This window comes from Nyctibius grandis, chromosome 2 (genome assembly GCF_013368605.1).
Source record: "Nyctibius grandis isolate bNycGra1 chromosome 2, bNycGra1.pri, whole genome shotgun sequence".
Classification (NCBI taxonomy): Eukaryota; Metazoa; Chordata; class Aves; order Nyctibiiformes; family Nyctibiidae; genus Nyctibius; species Nyctibius grandis.
Genome location: NC_090659.1, coordinates 116,222,870 through 116,247,896, shown reverse-complemented (window position 1 = coordinate 116,247,896; position 25,027 = coordinate 116,222,870). Strand labels below are relative to the sequence as shown.

The 25,027-nt window shown below is 41.8% G+C and overlaps 1 protein-coding gene across 2 annotated transcripts in view; it reads left to right on the top strand.

The window, feature by feature from the left end:
• Positions 1 to 5,460, top strand: part of FAT3 (FAT atypical cadherin 3) — a 346,791-nt gene extending 341,331 nt beyond the window's left edge. The window contains exons 25-27 of one of the 2 annotated variants that reach the window (XM_068425513.1): positions 1,745 to 1,804; positions 4,205 to 4,240; positions 4,841 to 5,460. In XM_068425513.1, coding sequence (XP_068281614.1) covers positions 1,745 to 1,804; positions 4,205 to 4,240; positions 4,841 to 5,460 — 716 coding nt within the window. The remainder of the gene's footprint in view (positions 1 to 1,744; positions 1,805 to 4,204; positions 4,241 to 4,840) is intronic. The other variant, XM_068425515.1, reaches the window with a different exon arrangement.
• Positions 5,461 to 25,027: the final 19,567 nt, after the last annotated feature.

Sequence of the window (25,027 nt, the reverse complement as noted above, 5' to 3'; positions counted from 1 at the left end):
AGCCTACTTTTATTTTTTCCACCTTATTTGTACTGCATTTAAATTGTTCAGCTCCCCTAGTCTTGCTGAGAGTAGTTAGCGGTATTTTTGTGATCAAAATAAAATTTTTTATTAGCCACAAATTTAAAAAAAAAAAGTTTCCCACTCTTAGCAATAATATTTTGACACCTCACTTGAAAGGCAAGTTACAGGTTTCCCTTGTAAGCTATTTTGAATGAAGGGAAGTGGCAAAAATGGATTTTTAGGTTACCGTTTCACTACACACTAGTGGCTGGTTGTGCTGGGAGGGACGTCCAAGGAACTGCTGTTGATGACACCAATTTTTGCCTCACGAGCAATGCTGGATTTGGGTATTCTCTTGCTCTCAGCTGCCTGGAGTAGAAGTTTCCCTCCCTTCCGTGACCATACTCTGCTCAGCTCCCAGCAGAGCCAACCCTTAGTTCCAATGAAGACTGTGCTGGCCCGGGTTTTTGACCTTCTGTTTTTCACTCTCAGTTGTTCTCTTACAGCTCACAGCTGCCCTCCACCTTGTTTCCCAGCCACGCAGCAGCTAATTACATGGAGTCACTTATTTTTCCATAATGTTCATTATGCATTAGCCAATACAAGTCTCCCTTGTACAATTACTAATGCTGTTGATGGCATAAACATGCTCAACGTAGACATAGAACATGGTTTCTTTGGTTTATTAAGGCTCTTTTTGCCAAGCTTTCACAAGGACTGAGGAAATTCGATGAGATCCTTGATCCCATGCCCAAAATTTAACAAAGATGTCAAAATATTCAACATATATTTGAATGACACTATTACTGTTAACATGTTTCTTGTGACCTCTAAGTCTATTGGCTGTGTGAAACAAAAAAGTATGTCTTGCCCAACATTTCTGGTCCCCTTCTTAGTCTGCTCCAAATCAATTTATTTTCTCATAATTAAAGACAAAGGACAAGGGATGGATCCAGTACCCACTGAACCAGAGCTTTCCCTCTGGTTTTGGTGGGTTTTAGTTCAGGTCCTCAAAGGCAGGGGTGTTAGTTGGTCCAAAATGCAGATCATCTAGAGGATCACACATTGTAGACCTGTTTGACTCCATGTTAAACAATTGCATGGTCTATATTAATTATTTCAAGGGAAAAGTATGAACACACAAACCATTTGTGAAAATATTCTCTCAAATACAGATCAAAATTTGGATCAAACTTACTTGGATGTGCCCTCCTAATTATAGCAGTCCTGTTTAATGTCCCAGAGGTATTACATGGCACAGCACAAACAGTAAATAAGTAAAATATTCCTCGTAGGAAATAGATTGAGCTCAGCACTGTTTCAGATGGTGTGATGGTCTAAAAGACAATGATCTCTTGGAGCACATGGCACCGTCTCTGGAGACCTTTAAACAAGAATGAGTTAGAAATTAGTGTCAGGTAGACAAGATACTGCTTTGGTTAATTGAATCAGCTGGCCAGTCTGCTTGAATTTATGAGGTGATACACATCATCCCATATGCCTTTCTGGAAATGCTGGTTTGGAATTTATCGCCACTCTGAAAATGTATGGGATTATCTGAAATGAAATGTCCTGCAACCCACTGCATAAATCATGCATTGGTCGTCAGCCTTTTTTTTTTTCCAATGTCAATTCTGTCTGTTTGAAACAATTTATTGTGGTAACATATGATGTGTGTTTTAAATACTAACCTGAAGCTGTCCTTCCCTCCCTTTATTTTCTGCTTTCCCTCCCCTGCAAGCTTCCATAGTGACTGTCATACAGCTTGTCAACAATGTAGTTGACACTATAGAAAATGAAGGTATTTAAATTTTTTTCTTTCTTGTTATGCAACAATGCTTCCTGTTTTCATTGTGAAACATTCCAGCAGAACCTCACTAATCTACACAGACCAGCAAACCTGTGTTGGGGATGGGGATTTGCAGATCAGCATGTTCACCAGCAAACACGAAAACACCAGAAGGATGTACCACAAAATATCTGTGGGTAATTGGAGGTGGCAGAAAAGGTGTCAAGGCCTTCATCCTCTGCTCTGCAAGTCAATGTTTTTGCTTGATTATTCCCATTGCCTTCAGAAAGAATAGCATTAGGTTGATAATGGAGCCAAATCATTAAGATTATCCTAGCTGCAGACGCTGGGAAACAGAAGAAGAGACAGGAAGGCTGTAAAGTATCCCAGGCTGCAGTAAAGCTGGGCTATGCGCTCCAACCGGACCACGTGGAGAGGAGTAAAGTGGTGGTAGGCAGGTGGCTGGTTTCTTCCAGGTAATACAGTGTCAAACAGAAGATGTGTAGACGTAACTCCGTGGATGCCACGTAGCAAGGCAGGTTACGTGCCACTGGCTTTCTCCTGGGATTGATGTGTCCATTGAATAGATCATGGCAGCTGGGTCCAAGGCCCCAATACTCAGCTCTGCCACTGACCTCCTGGGTAATCTTAGGCACATCATGTTACAAGTGAACCGGTTTCCCTACCTATAAAACATGAATATCACTATTTTCCGTAAAGCACTAAGGAAATGTGATGTGTCAAAGATAAACATTATTTTTATTTATTTGTACAACATTTATCTTATCCTTGGGAAAATGTCAACTCAACATCAACTCAAATTATCCACAAGTCCAAAATTTCATCTGTCTTTAGCAAATTTAAGCCAAGTTTTGCAGAATTCAGGTAATACGATCTGACTAATACTTAAAGATTATAAAGTAAATTCTTTTTGTGGAACAACTGATTTTTTTCTTGAGCCAGTGTGATAGTAGTTTTGTGAAGCACTTTTACTCCTAGCTAGTGATGGCACTTGAGTGTTTGTCTATAGTATATTTACTGATTTCCTGAAGTGTAAGAGTGCCATTCTTCTGGCTATCAAATGAAACGAATTAGCCACGGTTAACTGAAAAAGAAAGTCCCACTCAAAAAATAAGAAAATAAGGAGCTGGTGAAAGCGGTGAATCTTTAGCCTGAGCCCGGAGCTCCCAGTGCATGGCAGGCAGAATCGCTGCTGCAGAGTTGTTGGAGGACGGGGCTCCTTTCCCAGGGAGCTGCCAGGGGCTGTGCGAGGCAACAAATTAGTGAGGTTCTCCTGGATCCTGAAACCACACCGCTCGGAGGGACCTGACGCATCTTGGGTGTAATGTCGTTACACTGACTGAAAGACAGCAAAATCTACTTTACAAAAAAGAAGTGAAGAAGGAGAAGAGTGGTTAGGGCCGGTTCAGACACTGCTGCTAAACCTGCAGTAGCCCCAACCCTCCTCACCCCAGGCTAACACAGAGGAGGTAGAAAGCTACTGTCTGGCTAAAGAGCTAACGAAGAAATCCCCATCAGCACATACGCCATGTGGTGATAAGCAAGGGCAAGAGTGGTGTTAATAGATGGAGGCCTGGAGAATAGTATTCTCTGCCCTCGTCTGTGGCTGAGCTCCAGAGGTTAAGTACTGCAATGCCGTAAGGGTCTATTTATCTGGCCAGACCTCCTCCAGCAACGCAGTCCAGAGACCCTGCCCAGTGACTTCCTGCATGAAGCCCGATAACATGTGGCTGAACAAGAGCATCTCATCTAGAAAATGCTGCAGCTTATTCCCCGCTCTTGTCTCACATAAAACCTCTTTCCTTGCTCTCTCCCCCACCCCTGCACCCTCTCCATACTGGAATGCCTCCCTCCCCACTGGCTAGCATGGCAGTGCAGGTGGGAGGTGGGTATGGGGTTGCGGGCCATTGTAGCTGACGGCCCCATTAAATGGCTTTGTATTCTATTCTATTCAGGTTCTTATACCGTGCCCATCACCATGGTATCTGAGCCCAGGTGGGCCCAGATTTGTTTGAACCGGCCCTGAGAATGGTAGATTCTTATTCTTCTGTTTCAAAGTGAACAAGTGAGAAAGAAATGTACTTTGCAGTTATTAAGAATTCCAGCTCTAATGTAATTCCGTATCTGTTCAGTGAGGGTAAATAATTAAGATATGATAGAAAAGGAATATAATACACATGACATAATCATTTCTTTATGTATGTCTGCATTTGACTGGGCAAGCTTATCTTGTACGCTAAAATAAAGAACAATTAAAAATCCTATTAAAATGACACTGAGGCAGCTGTACTTTAGAAAGATGCATGCAGAGTTTTGTATTTTCACATGTAATACTATGCTGGTAACAAGCTCTGAGTTACCAGTTTTTACTTTTCACTTTGTATCTCACAGTGTCTGTTATGGATCAAGGACAGAACTACAACAGAGGTGATTTTTCTGAGACACTTTCTGCCTGTTGGACAGGGCTGGGGAGGGCACTGATCTGAACTGCTTCACATGGCCTCTTTTATTTGAATTCTGTTGGGTTCAACTGCTGCATGAGAATGGCCAGTCACATTTTTTATTTCAGGATCCAGTTTTCAGTCGATCAGGTTATTTGCTTGCACACTTTCTTGAAATGAAGTCATTGGAGGTGGAAGGGGAGACTAGATGTGATACCATAAGCATGCTGACTTCATTTATAGATTTTTTTCAAATAACAGTGAAAAGCATTAATTCAGAGATTTTTGTCATTTTGATTTCTTGGCCTCATAGTTTCTAATACAACCCAGTAGCATCCTAAAAAGCGAAATGCCTGAGAGTGGCCATGTTTTGTTTCTTTGCTTGTTTGCATTAGCATCATAATACAATTTTGTTCTCCTCCCCTACCCCTCCGGTCAGAGCATGGCTGACCTGTGTCGGTGGCCTGTGGCGCATGCTGTGATTTGAACGTGCTGTGAGGACTAAGAGGCGAGTGCATGCAGGACGCTTTGTTCTCATTAGCGGCCCCATCCTAATAGAGCGCTGTGGTTCTCTTCCCTGCTGCAGCGTATCACTGGGATACCTCTGACTGGATGCCCAGCGCTCGCTTGTCTGACATTGAGGAAGTGCCCAACTTTGAGACAGCAGATGGAGGCTCGGCTCATCACGGCAGCACCAGAGAGCTGGAAACAGATTACTACCTTGGTGGCTATGACATTGACAGCGACTACCCTCCCCCTCACGAAGAGGAGTTTTTAAGCCAGGACCAGTTACCACCTCCTCTTCCAGAGGATTATCCGGACCAATATGAAACCCTCCCGCCCTCGCAGCCGGTCTCAATGGCAAGTACGCTCAGCCCCGATTGCAGGCGACGGCCACACTTCCACCCCAGCCAATACCTCCCTCCTCACCAGTTCCCCAATGAGACAGACACTGCGGGGTCTCAGACTGGGAATGAATTTAGTACTTTTGCTGTTGGCCCAAGCCAGAACACAGAAAACGTTTGTGCAGGTAAGATGCCTTTATCCTTGCACAACTCTCTAGATGCCTCCTCCTCTGACGTCTCAGCCAGCTGCGGCTTTGATGACTCTGAAGTAGCCATGAGTGACTATGAAAGCGTGGAGGAACTCAACCTAGCAAATGTTCACATTCCATTTGTGGAGACCCAGCATCAGACAGAAGTGTAAAAGAAGCTCCCTTCTTCTTCCTTCTTCTTTTTTTTTTTTTGGTCATTTGGTCCAATTAATAGTATAAATATTGAGAAGAAATTTTGCTGAAGGTGTATCTATATATATTGGGCAAGGCAAAAATACAGTATAACCATTATTAACTCGTTCAGAAATGATACTGTATGTGCAGACACGAAGAGACCAATGTGTTAAGTATTATACATTGCAAATTGTTACAGACAATCTGGAGAGTATGTACCTTCTATTTATTACCAAGAGTAAAACTCAGCTTTTGAGGCAGGGGGAAACAATAATTGCTAAGTAATTTCTTTCTCTTCCCCCAAATTTTGATTATATTCTTTTGTAATATTGTATTATTAAAAGTGTTACAGTGTTATGATCTCCCCACAATATTAAGGAACTGGTATGGATCATCCCAAGATGCACTGTTGCATGAAATTTTATGTCAGCAAAAGAGTGAAAGCAATTGATTGCTGAGGGTGCTGTGTACAACACATCAGATGGCTGAAAAAACAGCATTTACAAATTGACCTATCAAAGACAAGCGACCAGTCATTTGTCCATAAATATTTATACTTTTGTTTGTTACATAGCATTTCATTCTACTTTGTGTGTGTATAGAGCAACATATATACAGCATATATTTACTCCAAATTGGCCTATTGGCAAAATTGCCATTTTTTAAAACTTAATGTCTGGTGCGTGTGCATAACTTCATCTGTGAAGACTTCTAGAAATGTCAGAGTTTGGCTCAGTAGTGTCCCAGTCTTTCCCCAGCTGCGTATGCGCAGCCTCCCTTGACTTCTGTATGCAATGTGAACTGTATGCAATCTGAAAACATCGGGAAACCTAACTATCTACAAAGCGCTGCTGGGTTTTTTTGGAATTCCTTGCTTGAGCAATTGCCTTTTTAACAGCAGTCATCGTGCTACAATTCTTGCAGTAAAATTAGTTGCAATTAAGTTGCATATGACGTTGCTGTAACCTCAAATCATTAGCTTAATGTCATTTGGCAGGTGTCCATTCTTAGGGTTTACAGGATGAGTTCTCAGTTGCTGTAAAGTGACTCAGTCGGTGGAACCACACAGATGGGCTGCAACCAAAGATCTGGCCCCAGATCTTCTGCTGGATGTATGATTTCATAGGATTTGAGGACTTCCAAAGGTTGTTTGCAGACTTCAGAATATTGTTGTGGGATGTGGAAAAACAGTATGCTTTTATGCTTCCCTCAGCCTGAATGGAGTAAACGGCCTTTCACACTGACTGGGACTGAGCAGCTAAGGGCAATATGGAAATATGGGATTTTCACTCAATGTATTAAAACAGATTATACATACCTGTTGCTTTGTGCTATGAAAATGTTTTTACCACTGCATTTTACAGCATCTCTATACCTTATATACTTATACAGTGAATGTGAGTCTGCAGTCTGCATTACTGCTGGCGTCTCATCCATTCCTTCCATGGCATAATTCAGTCACTCTGAAAAGCTACTGAATGCATAAATAATTGTTATAGATGAAAAGATTCATTAACAGGTTTCCTCTGCTGCTTTCCACATCCTGTCTCTTGGTCAAACATCTTAATTGAATAGTTTCAGCAGTTGTATTTCAGGGCATGTTCTTGACTGACTTGAGTTTCACCAACATTAAATTGTGGGCCATTTCTTGACATACAGGAAGTATTTATTGAGAAATTGCCCCCAACACAAAGAAATTATTAATAGAGTGTAATTTATATAATTGCAGCTTGTAACACTTTTAATAAAACAGGATTTCTAAAATTCTCAGTGTAGGTATGGTATGTTGCTGCTTCCCTCCAGTAGCTCATATAGCTGTGATAGATTGGTGTAGATATTTTCTTTGGGATCATGCAGCAATTCTTCACTAGAAAACAGCTCATTATACAGGTACATGAATAAATTGAGTGAACTTCTATAAAGGCCATGTACTGCACATACAGGTATTATCAAGTACTTGTCTGCAAATAGTTCCTGTCCATTGAATTTATGAATGTCGCTTGGTCTTCTCAAAGTAAACATGCTCTGTAACAGTGATACATTCTGAATGTGCTCACGGTATGTTTCAACCCCTGCTATTATCCCTGTGTTTTCAAGAAGAAAAAATATATGGAAATCTGTATCGCGATTGCAAGGAACTGAGGGGTTTGCCAATAAGCCATGAAATGGTTTGGCAAGCCTACAGGCACAGACAGAGGATGACTTGCATTGTTCATGAAGTCTATGTTGCAGGAAAGCAGATGCAATTAGATCGATGTCTCTTCAAAAGTAGGAACATCTCAGTTTGAAAAACAAAGCTGCAAATTTAGCTGCACTTTTAAAGCTGGTATGACTTTCTGAGAATGTAACACTCTCTTTGCATCGGGCTGCAGTTTGCATGGGGTTTGCTCCTACTCAGTTTTGGTGTGAGACATTTTTGTCCATTATGCAGTTAGTTCTGTTCGAGCCTCCAGCTATTTATGAAGTGTACTTGTCATCTGTTTTCTGTAGTGAAAATTGTCGAGTAAGCCTGAGACAGCGGTATCAAAACTTTACTGGGACATATCAAAAGTGTCACGAGGGAGAACACCATGGGAGCCTAGCAATTGCCATACAAAAAAAACCCAAAAAACACCCATGTTTCTTACCAAGCTTGTTGCCTCAGTAATATCTTGTTGGTAGTGAGTTTTACTGGTAAAATATGCATAAACACAATGTATAGTACTTTTCCTGTTTTGATGTTGTTGCCATTTCATTTCACTGAACGCCTACTTATTAAAGCACTGTTGGGAAGGTGCCAAGGATCACCTGTTCTGCCTTCTCTGTCCCACTCGTGATTTCTATACCTCAATATCTCCTCCCCACCAAGTCGAACAGGCCTAATCCATCTTCAAACAGATGCCCCTCTATGAATATTGGTACTTCTCTGGCCTTTCTGGTTTTGTTCTGGCTCTTTTTGATAATGATAAGACCCAAATGCAGATCTCAAGGTGAAACACCTCTTCGGGAGTAAGATTTTCATAGTAACGTCTCCCTTGTTAATCCAAACCATTTTATTTTCTTTTTAATTGCTGCTCTACACAGATAAGCCCTAATCTTCTAACCTGGAAGATAACAACGCATTCATAACCTAATGTAAGAATTAGTGTTCATCTTATTCCATCCAATATATAATTCTTTTTCTGACATATGATGATTTTTATATTGCTGCTGCTGTCATTGCAGGTCCTTGGTTTTATTAGAGCTCCTGTGTGTCTATATTTCAATTCACATGCCTGTAGATGGCTCCACTACATGCTATTTTCTCAGAATCATCTGTAGAAGAGGTTTCATGGACTTAATAAAGTACTTTTGAGCATCAGTGGATTATAACCCTTAGGATCAAGACAGTCATTGCTTTTTGTAAAGAAGCAACAAAACAAATAAGCAACCTGTTAAAATGCAAATACGTGCTTGTATCAAAAACAACAGACTTTGCCAGGGGTCTACGAGTCTGAGTGAAAGGGTGCTTGTTCTCTGCATTTTGATCAGGTTGAGACTGTCATGCACACTGACAGCCTTTTTGATAACTCTGGCAATGGAAAGAGCCTTAAAGTGACTGACAACATAATTTATGCTGCCAATACCACAACAAGGGCCTTGTGCAAAAGGAAAAATTAGGCTTATGTATCTTTCTTGAATATGTTAATTATTTTGCCATTGTATTATAAACATCCTTAAAAAAAAAGGCACCCTGCTCTCCCCCACCAAAACTGTAGATACTGGATGTGATTGCTGTCCTGAGCCAGTATCTTATAGCAGAGCAAAGGGCCAAAGGTGACACCAAGGAGCTGCAGCATCACTTCCCTCCCATGGGTCCAAATGGAAGGCTCACTAGAAGACCACCATAAAGTTGCCTTCCTATAGGACCCTGCTGTAGGACACAGTGTATGAAGGCAACCAGGAAGATGTTGCAATGCAGAGATGCATTACAGTGCTGTGATTTCCAGGCAGTCAAGCTGTTTTCCTAAATCTTGGTGACATCTTTGATCCCAAATCATCCCATGGGTTTCCTTAGCCTGTAGTTGCAGTACAAGGCTGGAAGGAGTCAAAGGCTTCTCACTGCCACTGTTTTCCTGAAGTCAGAAAGTTGTGTGCTCCATCTCTCAAGCAGACTCTCCCTCTGCATGTCCCACAGACAAGTTAAATTTTGGTCCTCAGAATTTTTTCCTTGCCTTTTCTAAATTCCCTAGTGTAGGCTGAAGTAGTGCTAGCCTTGATGTATTGGTACTCTCTGCAGTCAGAAACTCAGACTGGGTGCAGCACAGTGGGGAAATACATGCCACTGAAATGCTGATAACTGGGAAGGCAGCAGCCTGTTTTCTCTGCAAGCCAGGCAGGTGGTAAACTTTGAGAATATGACATAAAAATTGTTGCTCTTGGCTCAATATAAATTCCATTGTAAAGAGAAATGTGGGCTGGACAGGACAAATGGTTAAGAACACAGCTTTACTCCTCATCAAGTAAAAAAGCTTGAAAAAGCTAAATGGATGGTATAGTGTATCCTTACAGCTGATAATAATCGCAGTCATGGGAGAGAGAGTGGAAGGTGCCCTGGACCAGTTCTGCTAAGCTTCATTTGAAAAGGTAGCATCCTTAATAATGGCGGAAAACAGCTATTAAAAATCAGTAGTGAAAGTACAACTGTGCTTTGTTGGTATTTTTTTGAGCTATTCACTGAGTAATAATGGACATTTCATAGATTTCCAGCAAGAGACCTACATCTTCAGGTTCATTCTCTGATGGTTTATTGTCATTTACCATGCAGTAAAACTGTTCTTTTTGCCTGTTTGCATCTCTGTTCCTCTCAATACACCAAACTATGGTTTGAGACTTAGCAATTTAGACTATTGCCCATTATCCATGGCTTTTAGCCTGTTTCATAAACTTGACATTTAACATCTCCATTATCAGAAGGGCCATTCAGTTAGAAAAGTAGCTGTATCATCCAAAGGATGGGCGGGTGGGGAGGAAATGAAATAAAATTCATTTCTTTATATAATAATGAAAAGCAATAATTGCAAATATGTCGTATTACACAAAGGCCATAAGTAATCTTTACCAGTGTTAAGAGTGCACTTGAACTGTATTATGGAAAGAGGTTGGAGCCCTCAGAACTGTCGCATTCTTCAGTCATAGGAATACCTGAATCACTATTATTTAACAATGCAACGATCCCATACTGCTGCTTTTCAGGAGGTGACAAAGATATTTAGGAATGAAAGCAGTTCTCTTTAAAGCACTGTATCGGAAAAGATTGTCTTGTAAATTTTACCTGTTGCAAGCAGGCTGTTTTGTAAAAGATGTATGTTTTGGTGTTTAAAAAGAAGTTTATAAAATAATGTATATAATGGTTTCAAATTACCAGGCTTTTGTAGATATTTGATGCCAATCAGGTCGCTTTAATTTTTTTTGTTTGTTTGTTTGATATAATTCTAAAGAGTCATCAAAGTTGGTTTAAACTTTTAAGGTAACAGAAAAAAAAACAAAAAACAAAGAAGTTTTAGATTTGAAAACTTTTTAATCATTTAAAAATGTACTGTAACTTTCCTTTGGGTTCAGCTCTTTCTGTTTAACTTTTTTTCTGTTTTTAAGAAAATGGTTTTTATTGACTTTTTTTAAATGAATGTGTTTTGCACAAAAAAAAAACCTTAGAGATATGATTTTTATGCCATTTCAAGTAGGTATTAAGAAATGTCATTTCTCCAGTGACAACAAATTCAACCTTATGCAAAAGGGAAGATTTATCACTTTGAGTGGGTATAGTCCTTCATCTGAAAACTAATTGTTCCTTCATAAGTGCTGTTGGCAGTATTGTCTTGTGTTCTTTTGCTATAAAAACGAAACAAGAAAAAAAAAAAGTGTACAGGTTTGTAACTGCCAAAATTTGCTAAAGTCGATGGTTAAAACAAGTTTTCCAAGTAAACTAAAAGAAAAGCCCAGTTGTGTTGACTATTTCTTGATTTTTCTCCTGCTTTCAAAGGAGGGAACAAGATAAGACACATCAGTTCTGCAAGGAATGTAGCATTTCGTTGCCTCTTTCTGTACAGGATTGCAGAAAATGCTACTTTTTTGGACTCTTCAAATTGATTTCATTATTACATGGCAATTCTGCTGTAGGGGCCCCTACTCGCACTGCAGAGCTCTCTTGCCAAGAGTTGCTTAGCTGGGGTGTGCATACTAAGGCAGTTGCCTAGTTAAATCCACATCCTCATATGATGCAAAGGGCATCAACGCATCATGTCGCCATATAGACAGTGAGCTCCATTGACTGAGACAATTTCAGGGGACAATCCAGCTGTCCTGTGTTAGCTGATTAGCAGGGGTATGAGGGCCAAGTACGTAAAGCAGCAGCCCGCTCCACAGTGCAGCAGGACAGATTTGCCTCCTGCCGTGGGCATTTCTATCCTCCAGCATCATGGCACTGGCAGCTGGGACCAGCCATGACAAATTCAGGTGAGAAGTCTTGGGTCTGTAAGCACTGCCCCAGAAAAGAGCTGTCATTGTGCTAGGCACGATACTCAGTCTGCTCAAGGTGCTGCATTCAGGAATACCCCATTTACTTCCCCTTCAACACGTCTGTTCAATTCCACAGCCCAAGCTGGCCCAGCTGGTCTGGGCTGAAGCATGGCTAGCCCAGCTGCAATGTAGAAAGAAGGGGAGAAATTCCTTCCAGAGCTCTTTGATCACCCTGCCATGACATGAAGGGCAATGAAGCTGGTGGAGGGTCTAGAGCACAAGTCTTATGAGGAGTGGCTGAGGGAACTGGGGTTGTTTAGCCTGGAGAAAGGGAGGCTGAGGGGAGACCTTATTGCTCTCTACAACTACCTGAAAGGGAGCTGTAGCAAGGAGGGTGTCAGTCTCTTCTCCTAAGTAACAAGCGATAGGATGAGAGGAAACGGCCTCAAGTTGTGCCAGGGGAAGGTTAGATGCGATATGAGGAAAAATTTCTTCACGGAAAGCGTTATCAAGCATTGGAACAGGCTACCCAGGGAAGTGGTGGAGTCACCATCCCTGGAGGTTTCTAAAAAGACGAGTAGATGTCACCATCTAGTAGTAGTCACCATCCCTGGAGGTTTTTAGAAGACGAGTAGATGTGGTGGTTAGGGACATGGTTTAGTTGTGGACTTGGCAGTGCTAGGTTAATGGTTGGACTCGATGATCTTAAAGGTCCTTTCCAACCAAAACAATTCTATGACACAGCCAGGAGCACACCTTGCACTGCCAGGGAGGAGGGATGCTGCCTGCAGCATGGTATCCCATTAAAACATGTAAAGCTCAGAGCAGTGTTTGAACCAAGCCCACCAGCTGGGGCACAAATACCCTTTCTCAACATTCTTGAAACAGAAGTTTAATCTACGGAAAAGCAAAATATCAAGTCAACATTAGAAGTGTCTCTTCCCCCAAGAATTCCTAAGTTTTTTCCTAGAATGGATGAGTCCCCTACTTAAGCCAGTTTCCTACTTATTTTTTTCTATTTCTATATTCCCTGCTTGTAAAGAAGGTTGTTTTCTTTTCCACCTTTCCCAATAGATTTTGACACAATCTCACAACAGTTCAGCAAAGCCCACTGGTATAGTGAGATGGATCAGAACAGTATATGAGGAAGTAAGACTAGTTTGGAGAACATTCAAGATTGAATGACTTGAAATTCTTGCCTCTTGTTTAATGTCCAGAGCTAGAGATGGGGAATGGCATCAGTATTTCTTTTAGGATGGAAAAAATGAGAATTGAGATGGCAAACAGGTCAAAACGCACGTAAGTGTCCAGTCAAAATCAGACCACTGGTTTTCCCCTTAACTTGGGCCAAAAAATAAGCTATTTATTCCTTCCATGTATTATAGTAACAGGTTGTGCAGCATATCCAGTCCAACATGGTGGAAACCACCTCCCCCCATTAGCACTGCAGTGCAGCCAGTGATTAAAAAGTCACAGAGCGGGAGAAGCCATTGTGGTCTAAAACTAAGGAGGTAACAACTAATGAGAAAAAAATGAAAAGGAGCAGACACTAAAACCACAGCTCTAGTGATTTCACTGGACCTTCAGTTTTTTCACACAGAAGCTTTTTATTTCCACAGAAACATCTGTAATGCATAACAACGTGGAAATGAGAGTTAGGTCTGTGGCCTTTCCAGCCCTTCAGAAACACTCAGGGGGCTGACGCAGTATTCTAGGGATCAGTCAGCTGGATGTGAAGAGAGAGTCGCTCCTATCTGTGAACTTACTGAGCATCTCCATTTTCAGATCAGACATTTCCCTGCTGGTAACACCATTCCTGCTTCCACTTTTCGTCCCACCTGCACCCAAATCTTGTCATGCAATGGGGGAAAAAAATCAGTGCAAGGACTGTGACTTTCTCTCAAGTTCAGACAGAGCAATTTAGAACCCCACTACCTCTTCTCAGCCAGCAGTCATATGGCCACAAGGAAGAAAGCCTTTTCCAAAAGGCATATCAGCCTGCTGGAGGAAGAGCTCCTGGCTGCAGAAAGAAACATGCATGTTTTTGTAGGAGAGAAGGCAAGGAAAATGCAACAGAAGGTGAACATAGAGATCTTCCTCTCTTAGTTTAATTCTTTCAGATGCATGTTCTCCCCAGCAGTACAAAGAGTCTTTCTATACATGTATTTAGCTCATATCCCCAGTTAAACTTACTTTTCTAGGCTTCCAGTGACTACTTAAATTTCTTACTTCCAGCACATGAAACTCTCATGACCCTGGTTCTGGAGTGGAGGATAGATCATCTAATATAGGGCTTCTTACAGCATCCAATGAGCCAGACACATGGAGATGTAGTGACCAGCCCCAGCAGGGAAAACCCTGCATTGTCCTTAAGGCCACTGCCATGTTGCTTATAGGTGACGTTTAGCCAGGAACAATCAATCAAATGCAAGACAGTTTAATTCACAGGCCTGTGAATTGTAAGTCCACTGCCAGTTTGATATGACTTCTAGCTTCCCGCATCTTTGGAATAGCTTTCTACAACACACCTAACCTGAGCTCCTGCTAGAGCCAATGGACAGCGACGGTCACCTCCCGCAGGAGATGTTCTCCAGTACAAACTAGGGGTAAATCCACTGAACTCTCTGGACACAGTTACTCTGAAGCTATTGCCTAGTGGAGAAAGAAGGTACAAAGAACCAGCTGCACAGAAGCTAATTCCAGCTGTCCCGCTTGGCTAGTTCTTGGCTTGCTCAGACATGTCATGAATTGCTCTCAAGGGAAAAATGCTGCTGTGAACTGGCCAAGCAGAGAAAGAAGCTGCCTGCTGCAAGCTACTGAGCAGTGATGTGGGACTGCTTGCAAGGCCATTTATACAGAGAATAAAAAAGACAGACAAACAGTGAAGAGAAACTTTTTTTTTCAAGTCACTTTAAGGGATTTATTTTCTTTAAAATAACATAGAAAATTAAATGCATTCATTATTGTTAACACAATGTTATAAGGTGATCATATCTTTAAAAACAACAAGGGAGGATTCAAGCAGCACAAGTAATTCAGCCTTCATACACATAAAAATTGATGTGCTGATTTTGTTAAGTCCATTAGGTCACTCCTGTTGTCTTCAGTAACTTCACAGGGTCTCCTTGAGAATGGGACGTTTGTAACTCAGCGGTCGGGGCATTACCACTGCCTAAATAGAAGCAAGAAGGTTTTCTCCTGGAAATTGTTTGTTAGGGAAACTTAAATGTGCTACTTCATGTTAGATGTGAATTGACAAGTTGTAAGGAGACCAAGTTTCTGCAGTTCACCGTCCCACTTAGAGCAAAGCAGGGTTAACTCTTTCTGTGCATCTTTTTGGTCAAAGATGAATACCTGGAGTACCAGGACTGCTGCCTGCAGGGCTTCCAGAGCAAAACTCTGTGCCTTGTGTTTCCTTCCCAGAAAAGACCAAAATGCAGTACTTGGGAAAGGATTCCTGTCATCTACCCTCAGATATCTACAGTGGCAGTGCCTCCATCTGCGCCAGTCATCCTTGGCATCAGGTATCTAGGATGCAACGTCATCTAACCTATTGTTAATGTCTACTTTAGAAGGACTGCAGCTGAGAAGAGGTTATTTGTCTTCAGTGACCATTAAGGATTACAGATTATAATCTCAACCATGAACTTCTATTTGGATCCTATGGATTCCACCTCCAGTGCATGATTTGCTATCAGGAATTGTTGTTTCATGTGATGGTTTTAAGTATATTTACTCAAACAAGAGAGAGATTAACAAATTGGAGAGAGGGCAGAAGGGAGCCATTAAGAGGGTCAGGGGCTGGAATATATGACATGTGGGTAGAATTTAAGGGACATAACTTACTTTGTTCTGTGATTCTATTTCTGTGCTTTCTGTCCTGAGAAATAAAATATGTTTTCTATTCTACTGAAATTCCTCCATTGCCATATATAAATATTATTTGCCTTTCATTAATTACTGTAAATATAAATCTTATTTAGTAGGTCCTCAGGAAAAATTACCTTGTATTATCTCTGCTTACTGTTCAGTTTTAATAGTACTAATTAATGCAAACCTCCAAACCATGTTACTCTATGAAAAAAGAAGTTATTCCTAAAGCAAGAAGACAATGTTCTGATTAAGGCCTGTTTTCCATTTCAAAGTTTTGCTAACAGATGCTGTCTTATTGTCCACTGTTGCATGCATCCACACATAGCTTGATGTGACGAGCAATACTCAAGCTGTACACCAGTGCACCTGGAGAGGCAGGGAGGTCTGCTCAGCGCTCAGGGCTAGTTAGGTTGACCAGAAACCCACCTTTTCCTCCCTCCCTCTCTTAGAAACCCGGAAGTGTTTAGGAATGTTTCTTTCTCCAGTGGCCTGCTATTGTGAACCAAGTAGCATGGGTTCCTGGACAGACATTCACTACATAAATCTCATGTTTCCAGAGCAGAAAAAGATCTGGATTTCCTCCACCTCTGAGTAAAGGGTCTACACAAACCTAAACTAGTGTAAGTGCAAGAAGTGGGATGCTTAGGTACTCACAGAGCTGATGCAACCATTCAAATAAGCAGTGGATCTCCTGGATCAAGAGGTGCTAAGTCAGCATGCTAGGTCCTAAGCTGTGAAGAGTCTAGGTCAAATAACAGAAAGTCTGGACAGCCAAGAAAACCTACTTTTTTTACAGGAAAAGCTACTGGCCATACTTTTATAATTTCCATAATCATCTCCTATTAGCTAAAATGGGCTACTTCTGGTATGACAAGAGGATGTGAGCTTACCCTGCCCTCCCAGAGATGCTGGATTTCTTCAGAACACAGCAGAGCCAGAGCTACCAGGAGGACAGCAGTGCTGCAAGATCACAGGGAAATACAATACTAATACTGCTAAGTACAGGCCTTGTGTGTGCTATACAGCTCTCTCATTTTGGAAAATGGCATCATTTTTTCCTAGGCCAGAGGTAACACTTGTTTATTTCTTTTGATTATTAATATTCAGTAATAAATTGGAGCCATTTAATGAAAAAGTGACTTGTGAGTAACAGCAAACTGAAATAAGTTCAGGAGAACATAATCATTCACCTTTAGTAGCACCTGATGCCTGGTCAGCTGGACAGTTGTACACTGCAGTTTGGTCACCCTCTTCAAAGACAGGTTCGCCACTGCACTACAGCCTCTGTCGCCCTGTCAGGTTATTCCCTCGGTCTGCATGTAGCTAGGTGTGGGGGCAGTGCTCCCCAGACGTGAGTCTGGAGAACACGGAGACCTGCATTGCTTCAATTGGTGATACTAAAGAGGCTGTCATGTTCAAAGCAGTCTCTACCTAGGCAATTTTACTTGATTCAATCCATTGCAAGTTAACACAAACTTTTGATTATTAATTCAGGTAGCAAGGGGAAAAAAAGGAGAAAAACATAACCAATTAAACAAAAACCTAGGGAAACTCCTCTTTCACAAGCTGCAGTCCCTCAGGGGTGTCCCTGCCCCAGTGTAGATGACCCATGGCCAAGGTGCCTCAGGGGCGTCCATACCCCAGCATATGTCACCCACAGCTTCAGTCCCCTCAGAGGTACCTTCTCTGGCATGGAGACCCTCTGTCCAAGAGCATCTCCATCTATGTCCCCAACATCTCCTTCCACATGTATCCTCATGTGTCTCTTCCCATGTGTGTTAACCCTTGCAGCTGACACTTAAATATGTTTGAGCATGAGGTTTTGGCACCTGATTAGTTGTTTGCATCATCTTCAGAGCTGAATGGAACCAGCTGTGACCACAGGGCCACAGGGTGGCCTCTGACCTCCTTCCACACAGATCACCCCTGAACTTCCATGCCACTGAAACCCTGCAATTTATGCCCAACACAGTGCTCTCATTTCATTGCCTACTCTCTTGCTCCCCTCCTTGCAGACACTGTCTTAGCCACAGTGCCAATACTTAGCAGCTCCTCTTGCTCCTTCCCTTGAAATCATGGTATTTTCTTCTTTTTTACCCTGATAAGAAAACTTCTCATTTTCTGCAACAATTGCCATATATTGTCTTAAATGCCTGGTTAAGAGACAGGCAGGCTAGCAATGAGTCACTTGCCACATTTTACCACAGCTTTTACTACCGTAAAGAGTGCTGTGCTGCCTCTGAGCAAAGTTTCTGAGACCTCACCTCTCTAGCAAGTAACCTGGCACCTCTGGTACCAACATCTCTTTCATTCAGACTAAGCTTAGCAAAACTCTGCCTGAGCTGCTGTAGTTGGTCCTGTTAGGTTGTGCTGGGCTCTGATGACCCCAAGACACACTGCCTCTTTTCTGCCAGGTAAATCCTTAAAGGAAATTGGTTTTCTGTTGTCCTCCCCGTTATCACTGTAAGTATCTCTTCCTTGAAAACTACAACCTGCCTAGCTTTATTCCAACCCAAAAGATGTTATATCAAACTATTATTAGCCTTACTGTTAAGAAAATATTAGAATGAAACTGCAGAATACATAGTCCTTTATAGACTTGGGCAGTGCTACTGAATCTGGTTATCATTACACTCTATGTTTCAACATAAAAGAAGAAAAGTAAATGCCTTTTGACTATTTTGTCCTTAATGGTTGGGTGGTTCAATCTCTCTCGAGAGTAACTGACTATTGACTAGATCACCACTAACTATAATCAGAGTTTAGACTCCTGGCTGTCCTACAGACACCTACATTTAAATAAGATTATGGTGGAATTCAGTTGCTTACATATAGCACTCTAGCGTCATTTCAGATGACAGTTATCCCACCTAGTCTCTGGTCTGGAAGGACAGACCTGGCATAGGACTATAGATCCTATGCCACATTTGACAGCCTCATACATATGTCTTTGCCTTAAAAGACTGCATGTTCAGTTGTCTGTATTTAGGCAACTGATTCAGCCCCAACTCAGTGAAAAAGCTTATTATTTCCCACATTCCTCCTATTCCTTTCCTGCTTGAAGGGGAATTGAATGATAGTTACTGTTTAAATGGCAGTGCTGCTGGGCTGCCGTTGCATGTGCATGGTACTTAAGAACACCACAATCATCTCTTTGCTTCCTTCTTTCCTGCAATTTCCATAATTCACATGAATTGAGGCAGCAGTTTCCATCCAACCAGAAAGCATTGACCATGGCCTTGTCCATCCAGTTCTGTGGCTGAGCTCCAAACCCTGCAGCATACAGAGTTTGACATTCCCTTCTCTGCCTGTGTATAGAGTTGCCATGTTCCTCCTTAGTATGATAAGTTTTGAAGATATGGCCACTACTTATTAGTCTACTGTAAAGTTCAGGGGGTGTATGGCAGCTAATGTGGGCAAAGCTGGAGCTCAGCCTGACTGAGGTCTCAACAAAAAGCCATGGGAAGGACTATATGTGCAGCATCTAGAGTTGAATGAGACTGCGGAGGCTGACATAACTGGGTGAAAAAATACTAGCATTATAAGAAAAAAAGAAAGTTACAGAAGTTGATCTTAAATAGCTTAAAAATCAGACTTGTAGTATTAAACAAAACAATTGTGGATCATCAATCCAGTAAACATGTTCCAGAAGAGCATAGAAGAGCTGTCTTCTTGGCTCAATCTTACTCATAAAAAAATGATCTGGAAATGCATAAAAGTCTTTGCTTGTATAATTAATAGCTGCTGCAATGATACAGAACTATTGTGTGAATGGTAAATAATTATGGAAGCTGGTTGGAGCATACAGCAAACCAGGACCATTTGAGAAGGATGCCCTTTTTTTAGTACAAGCAAAGTAATTTATCTCAGATAAGTGAACATAGATCTCTTCTACAAGTCAGAGGAACTGTGAGTTGATATTGTGTCTCAGTAAACAGAACTCAGAAATAGTGTCGTAGATAATCCTTTGAATAAGTGTGATGGTAGAAGCTTCATCTATGGCTGAGAAACAATGTTTGGCTGACTAAGACTGGAAATACCAAATGGGAGTAGGTAGATGATATTTCCAGCTTTACTAAGACTCATTCAAATAGTCACAGTTGAAAAAGGGATGTTGAAAAGCTGCAAAGCATTCAGAAAATCTACAAGACTGATTCGAGAGTTGGGATCAAAACCTTAGTGACAAAACACAACTTTGGGAGCTCTATTTATTTAGTAATCAAAAGAGGGTTAAAATTACTACAGAAAACAAAAACATGTCTATTTCAGACTAGATCTGTAGTAAGACAGGGTATTAACATCTAGAAATCACTCACCTAGAGCTTGGACTGAGTGTCCATCACTGGATGTCTTTAGATCACTCTGATCTTAAATCTGTCTGTTCTTAAACCAGTCTCCATCTGTCCCTCTAAAAGATAAGCTGTGGTTCAGGTAAAAGTTACAGAACTGACAGATCACCCAGGAAAGTTGTTTGATCTGAGGTAAACATAAAGACAGTCAATGTGGTAAAAATTTATCCCTTCAATTATTAAAAAAAAAAATCATGTAGAGAAGAAATTAAAAGTCTGTGAGGTACAAAATTCCCTTTGGTGCCAAGCAGATTCTGTCTGGAGAAAACCCCCGGACTGTGTCACTGCCTTGTGAACAGCAGCGCAGGACTCCTGTCCTGCTCGGCCAAGGTGTGAGAGCTGCAACAGTGCTGAACTTTGCTAGTAACCGTTGAGGGAGGGGAGGTTGATTTATGAGCACTAGTTGGCACTTGTAATACTTCTTTCTTATTTCACCACCCACTATTTTTCTTTCTTAAATCGTATTTTTAATCCTGGGATGTTTCATTATATTGACTGCAATATTGAATGCATAAGACTTCAACAATATTACTCCAAAACATTTCCTGAGGGCATGAATGTGCAAAGGAATTACTCATCATGCACTCTGTAGGCAGGAAGAAATTATCCTCCAAATTGCCAGGGAAGGTGTTTCTTCTGTTTTCCCCTCTTTCTTGTTTGCTCTGGTTTCTTGAGCCAGAGATGTTTTTGACATTAGATCACTGCTTTGACGTGGTTTCTTCACAGGAGACTAATTTTAGAGGAGCAGTGGAGTTTATCATGTGAGGGAAAATTGATCATTACTTACAGGACTAAGGAAGAAAGAAAAACTTCAAATTGTCAAAAACACTCAATAGAAGATCTAACTCCGAATGTTTTAGATAGCAAAAAGGGCTCTGGCATGTTCCCATACACAGATAGATGAGGAAGGATAATGGCCACACTCTTGGCAGCACAGAAGACAACAGTGTAGGGGCTTTCAGCTAGGTCCTCAAATTAGAATGTGTATTGCAGTGATATGACAACATCTTGAGATTTATTATAGGGAAAACTGTTGTGTCAGGTGTTCCTGCTGCATCCCAGAGAACTATTGTGTCAACTGCTGTGTAAGCAATCACAAAGACACTGCCACAGTCTAATGGGCCTCAACAGCAGAAGCCAGTTCCTGAGTTTTGCATAGGGATGAATTGAATTATGTATATATGTTACACTGAATTTCGGGGTTATGGCCTCTTGAAAAACTCAAGAGTCAATATGGGTTTTCAGGATTTGGAAGAAAATCAGCTACCCATTTAACATGTATGCATTGATAAGCACTTGAAGGCTTGCAGATGAACAATGCAGAGTTACCCATCCTAGTTCCATGACGGTCCTGAGAAACTTAAAATCCAAGCTGTGTATTTTAAGTGATGGCTATATAATTGACTCTAACCAAGTCAGAATGCCTTAACAAGTTACCATGTCTCAGCTGATCTTTTAACTGTCTTCCAACACATTGTCTACACCACTTTCCAGTTATGAAGTAATGCACAATAATTTAAAATTCTTATGAAAGTGTAGTCAAATACCTAGTATGTGATAGGCAACACTGAAATAATATATATTGACAATCCCAAGCATAAATACGGACTGGAGAGAGAATGGATTGAGAGCAGCCCTGAGGAGAAGGACTTGGGGGTGATGGTTGATGAGAAGCTCAACATGAGCCAGCAATGTGCACTTGCAGCCCAGAAGGCCAACCACATCCTGGGCTGCATCAAAAGCAGCGTGGCCAGCAGGTTGAGGGAGGTGATTCTGCCCCTTTACTCCACTCTTGTGAGACCCCACCTGCAGTACGGCATCCAGCTCTGGGGCTCTGTCTGCATTTAACCCTCACCCGAGGTTAAACAATAAGCAGTTGTTCTATCACTCAATGTCCCTTCCCCAACTGCGAAAGGGAATTAGGAAAAGGAGGGAGACTTGTGGGTTAAAATTTAAACAGATTTAATAAAATGAGGAAACCAATATCAATGCTAATACAAAATACACAAAATTATGCTTAGCCCACAGAGTGGTGGCAAGTCACTCCAGGGATCACAACCATTGAGAAGGAGAAAGACTGAGTGTAGAAGAGAGCAGAGCAAAGAGTCCCATCCCTCTCTAGCAAGCTTTCCCTTTTATAGTGAACATGATGTTAATGTCATAGAATACATATCTGGGCCAGCGTGGGTCAGCTGCCCCGGCTTTCACTGCTAATGGCCTTGTTCACCACAGCTGGCCACAAACTGAAACAAAATGTAACAGAAAAGTGATTCTATTGATTTTATCCCCACAAAGCCAGGACAGGCCCTCAACATAAGAAGGACATGGAGTTGTTGGAGTGAGTCCAGAGGAGGGCCATGAAAATGATCAGAGGGATAGAGCACCTCTGCTATGAAGACAGGCTGAGAGAGTTGGAGCTGTTCAGCCTGGAGAAGAGAAGGCTCCAGGGGGATCTTACAGCAGCCTTCCAGTACCTGAAGGGGGCCTACAGGAAAGCTGGAAAGGGACTTTTTACAAGGGTATGGAGTGATAGGATGAGGGATAACAGTTTTAAACTGAAAGAGGGTAGATTTAGATTAGATATTAGGAAGAAATTCTTGACTGTGAGGGTGGTGAGACACTGGCACAAGTTGCCCAGAGAAGCTGTGGCTGTCCCCTCCCTGGCAGTGTTCAAGGCCAGGCTGGATGGGGCTTTGAGCAACCTGGTCTAGTGGAAGGTGTCCCTGCCCATGGCAGGGGGGTTGGAACTAGATGATCTTTAAGTTCCCTTCCAACCCAAACCATTCTATGATTCTATGATTCTTTGACTTACTTATCTCAAGCTTATCCCGTCCAAAAAGTGTCTCCCATGAAATGCTCTTAGCTGCCTCAGTGGCAATCAAGAGCATCCTTCTCCCTGTTGATTTAGGGTCCTTCTGAACACTGCCCGACATCGCAGAATCATAATCAAAGCCCAGAGATGGAGAAACTGTACTCCTACACCTTCTTTCTTTATTTGCCAGGAAAGGCACAAATCATTGAGCTGTGCTTTTTCTGTCTTATTTTCCTGCCCTCCTACCTGGAGCACTGAGCAACCTGACAGGCAAACAGCAAGTCTCCATCAGCCAGGGAAGCAGCAAGGTAGAAGCTGTCAGTTCTGTCCAGCACTAAGACATCTCCATGCTTACTTGAGTCTTTTTGTTGTTACCATCTCAATATTCTTGTTTCCTTTTTCCTGAAAGGCTGGACCTTGCATCAGTCCCTACTTGAATTCTTGTCCTCTGTCAAACCTTTGCTTTCCTGTCTGGATGAAGAAGAAGAAGAGTATAAACACAGAGATGTAGGTTGAGACAAAGGGAAGGAATAGCCCAGGGAAACCACATTGAGACTGTGTATGAAAAGGCAGCTTTATCTAAAGTAATGTTCAAGGAGGAAGAAATAGTCATGTTAAAGGAACTCTTTCCTCTGCAGTATTTTGGCTGGTTGGAAATCCTGGCCATGAGCTGGGTGAGCCATAGCAGTGTGGGCTGCTATGTACAAACCAGGGAAGTGATGCTGGTATTGATGTGAGCCCAATGCACAAGTGCAAGGTGGCTCACCAGCCAGCTGCTTGTATATGCCCTCTCCTTCACATCCTGATGCCTGGTTCCCTCCCATGTGCCCTCCATCTGTGCAGCTATCCCCCTAATGAACAACCCCCATACCACCACCTATTACTATGTCATTTCTGTTGCTCACACCAAGGGGTTTCTTCTTGTCTTCAGACTGGACTCTCGGCATCAACATCATAGCTTTCTGTGAGGATAGGATCCCAGGACACCCGCTTTTGACCTACAAACTATTTTGAAAGCTAAGCTACTTTGATCTTCTAGGCACAGAAAGGAGCAAATTGCCTGGGGGCCATCGCTCTGGACATGATAAGATGGTGCTGTCAGGAGCCAGCGTGCCTGTGGTGGTTGTGATAAGCAGAAGCATTCCTCCTCCCTGTGCCCTTTCTGCCTGAGGAGATCGTGTGGTTTGTTATTTCAGGCGTATATGTTGCATCACTTCCTAAAGCACAGGGTGACGATGCCTCCATCATGCAAATGCAGCGCAAGCAAAAGCTGGATAACTCTGCAGTGGGGCTGATTATGAAATTGCCACCAGACATACGGTCTCTTTTCATCTTTTGCCCTTTCCCAATTCCTGACTGTAACATGAAAACTTCACTCCTCACAGAAGTTGGTTTAAGTTTTTTTAGCTTTCTCTGAAAGTGGATTAGGGTGGATAAAATACCTTTCTGTGCCCACAGAAATTACCCTGAACCAAAGTGCAATGTGAGCATCAAATAAACAGCATTTGAAAACATAACTTGTGAATTAGGCTAGAATGCAATTGAATATCACATTGGAGAAGAGAAGCATGGTAGAAGCGTTTGTACATGGCCACGACAGAAATGGTGGATATTAACTGCCAGACCAATATGGACTTCATAGCCTTATTGGTAATAATTTCCTAAAAACGTATGAACATTTTGCCTGCATGGGCTTTGGACTTTCAGTCAGTTACAATGGATGATTTGTGAGATCCCTTATTACTGATCACTTTCCTCATTTCCTTCTTTGGATTTCCAGAGTTTTACAAAGAAAAAGATATCAATATTCAGGGGGAAAAAATATTTATGCGAAACAGCAAATATATGGTCATCTTTATTGGAAGGAGGAATTTCTGATAAGTAGCCAAATACTGCTGAGAGGAATAGAAATTCTGATGACAGATGCTGCTCACAAAGAAAACCTCATTTGTTATCTTGACATGTGATTTTGGTGCTCTTTACATTTTTAATCATTGTCAAACAAGAACAAGAATCCAAAATAGCTGAGCAGCT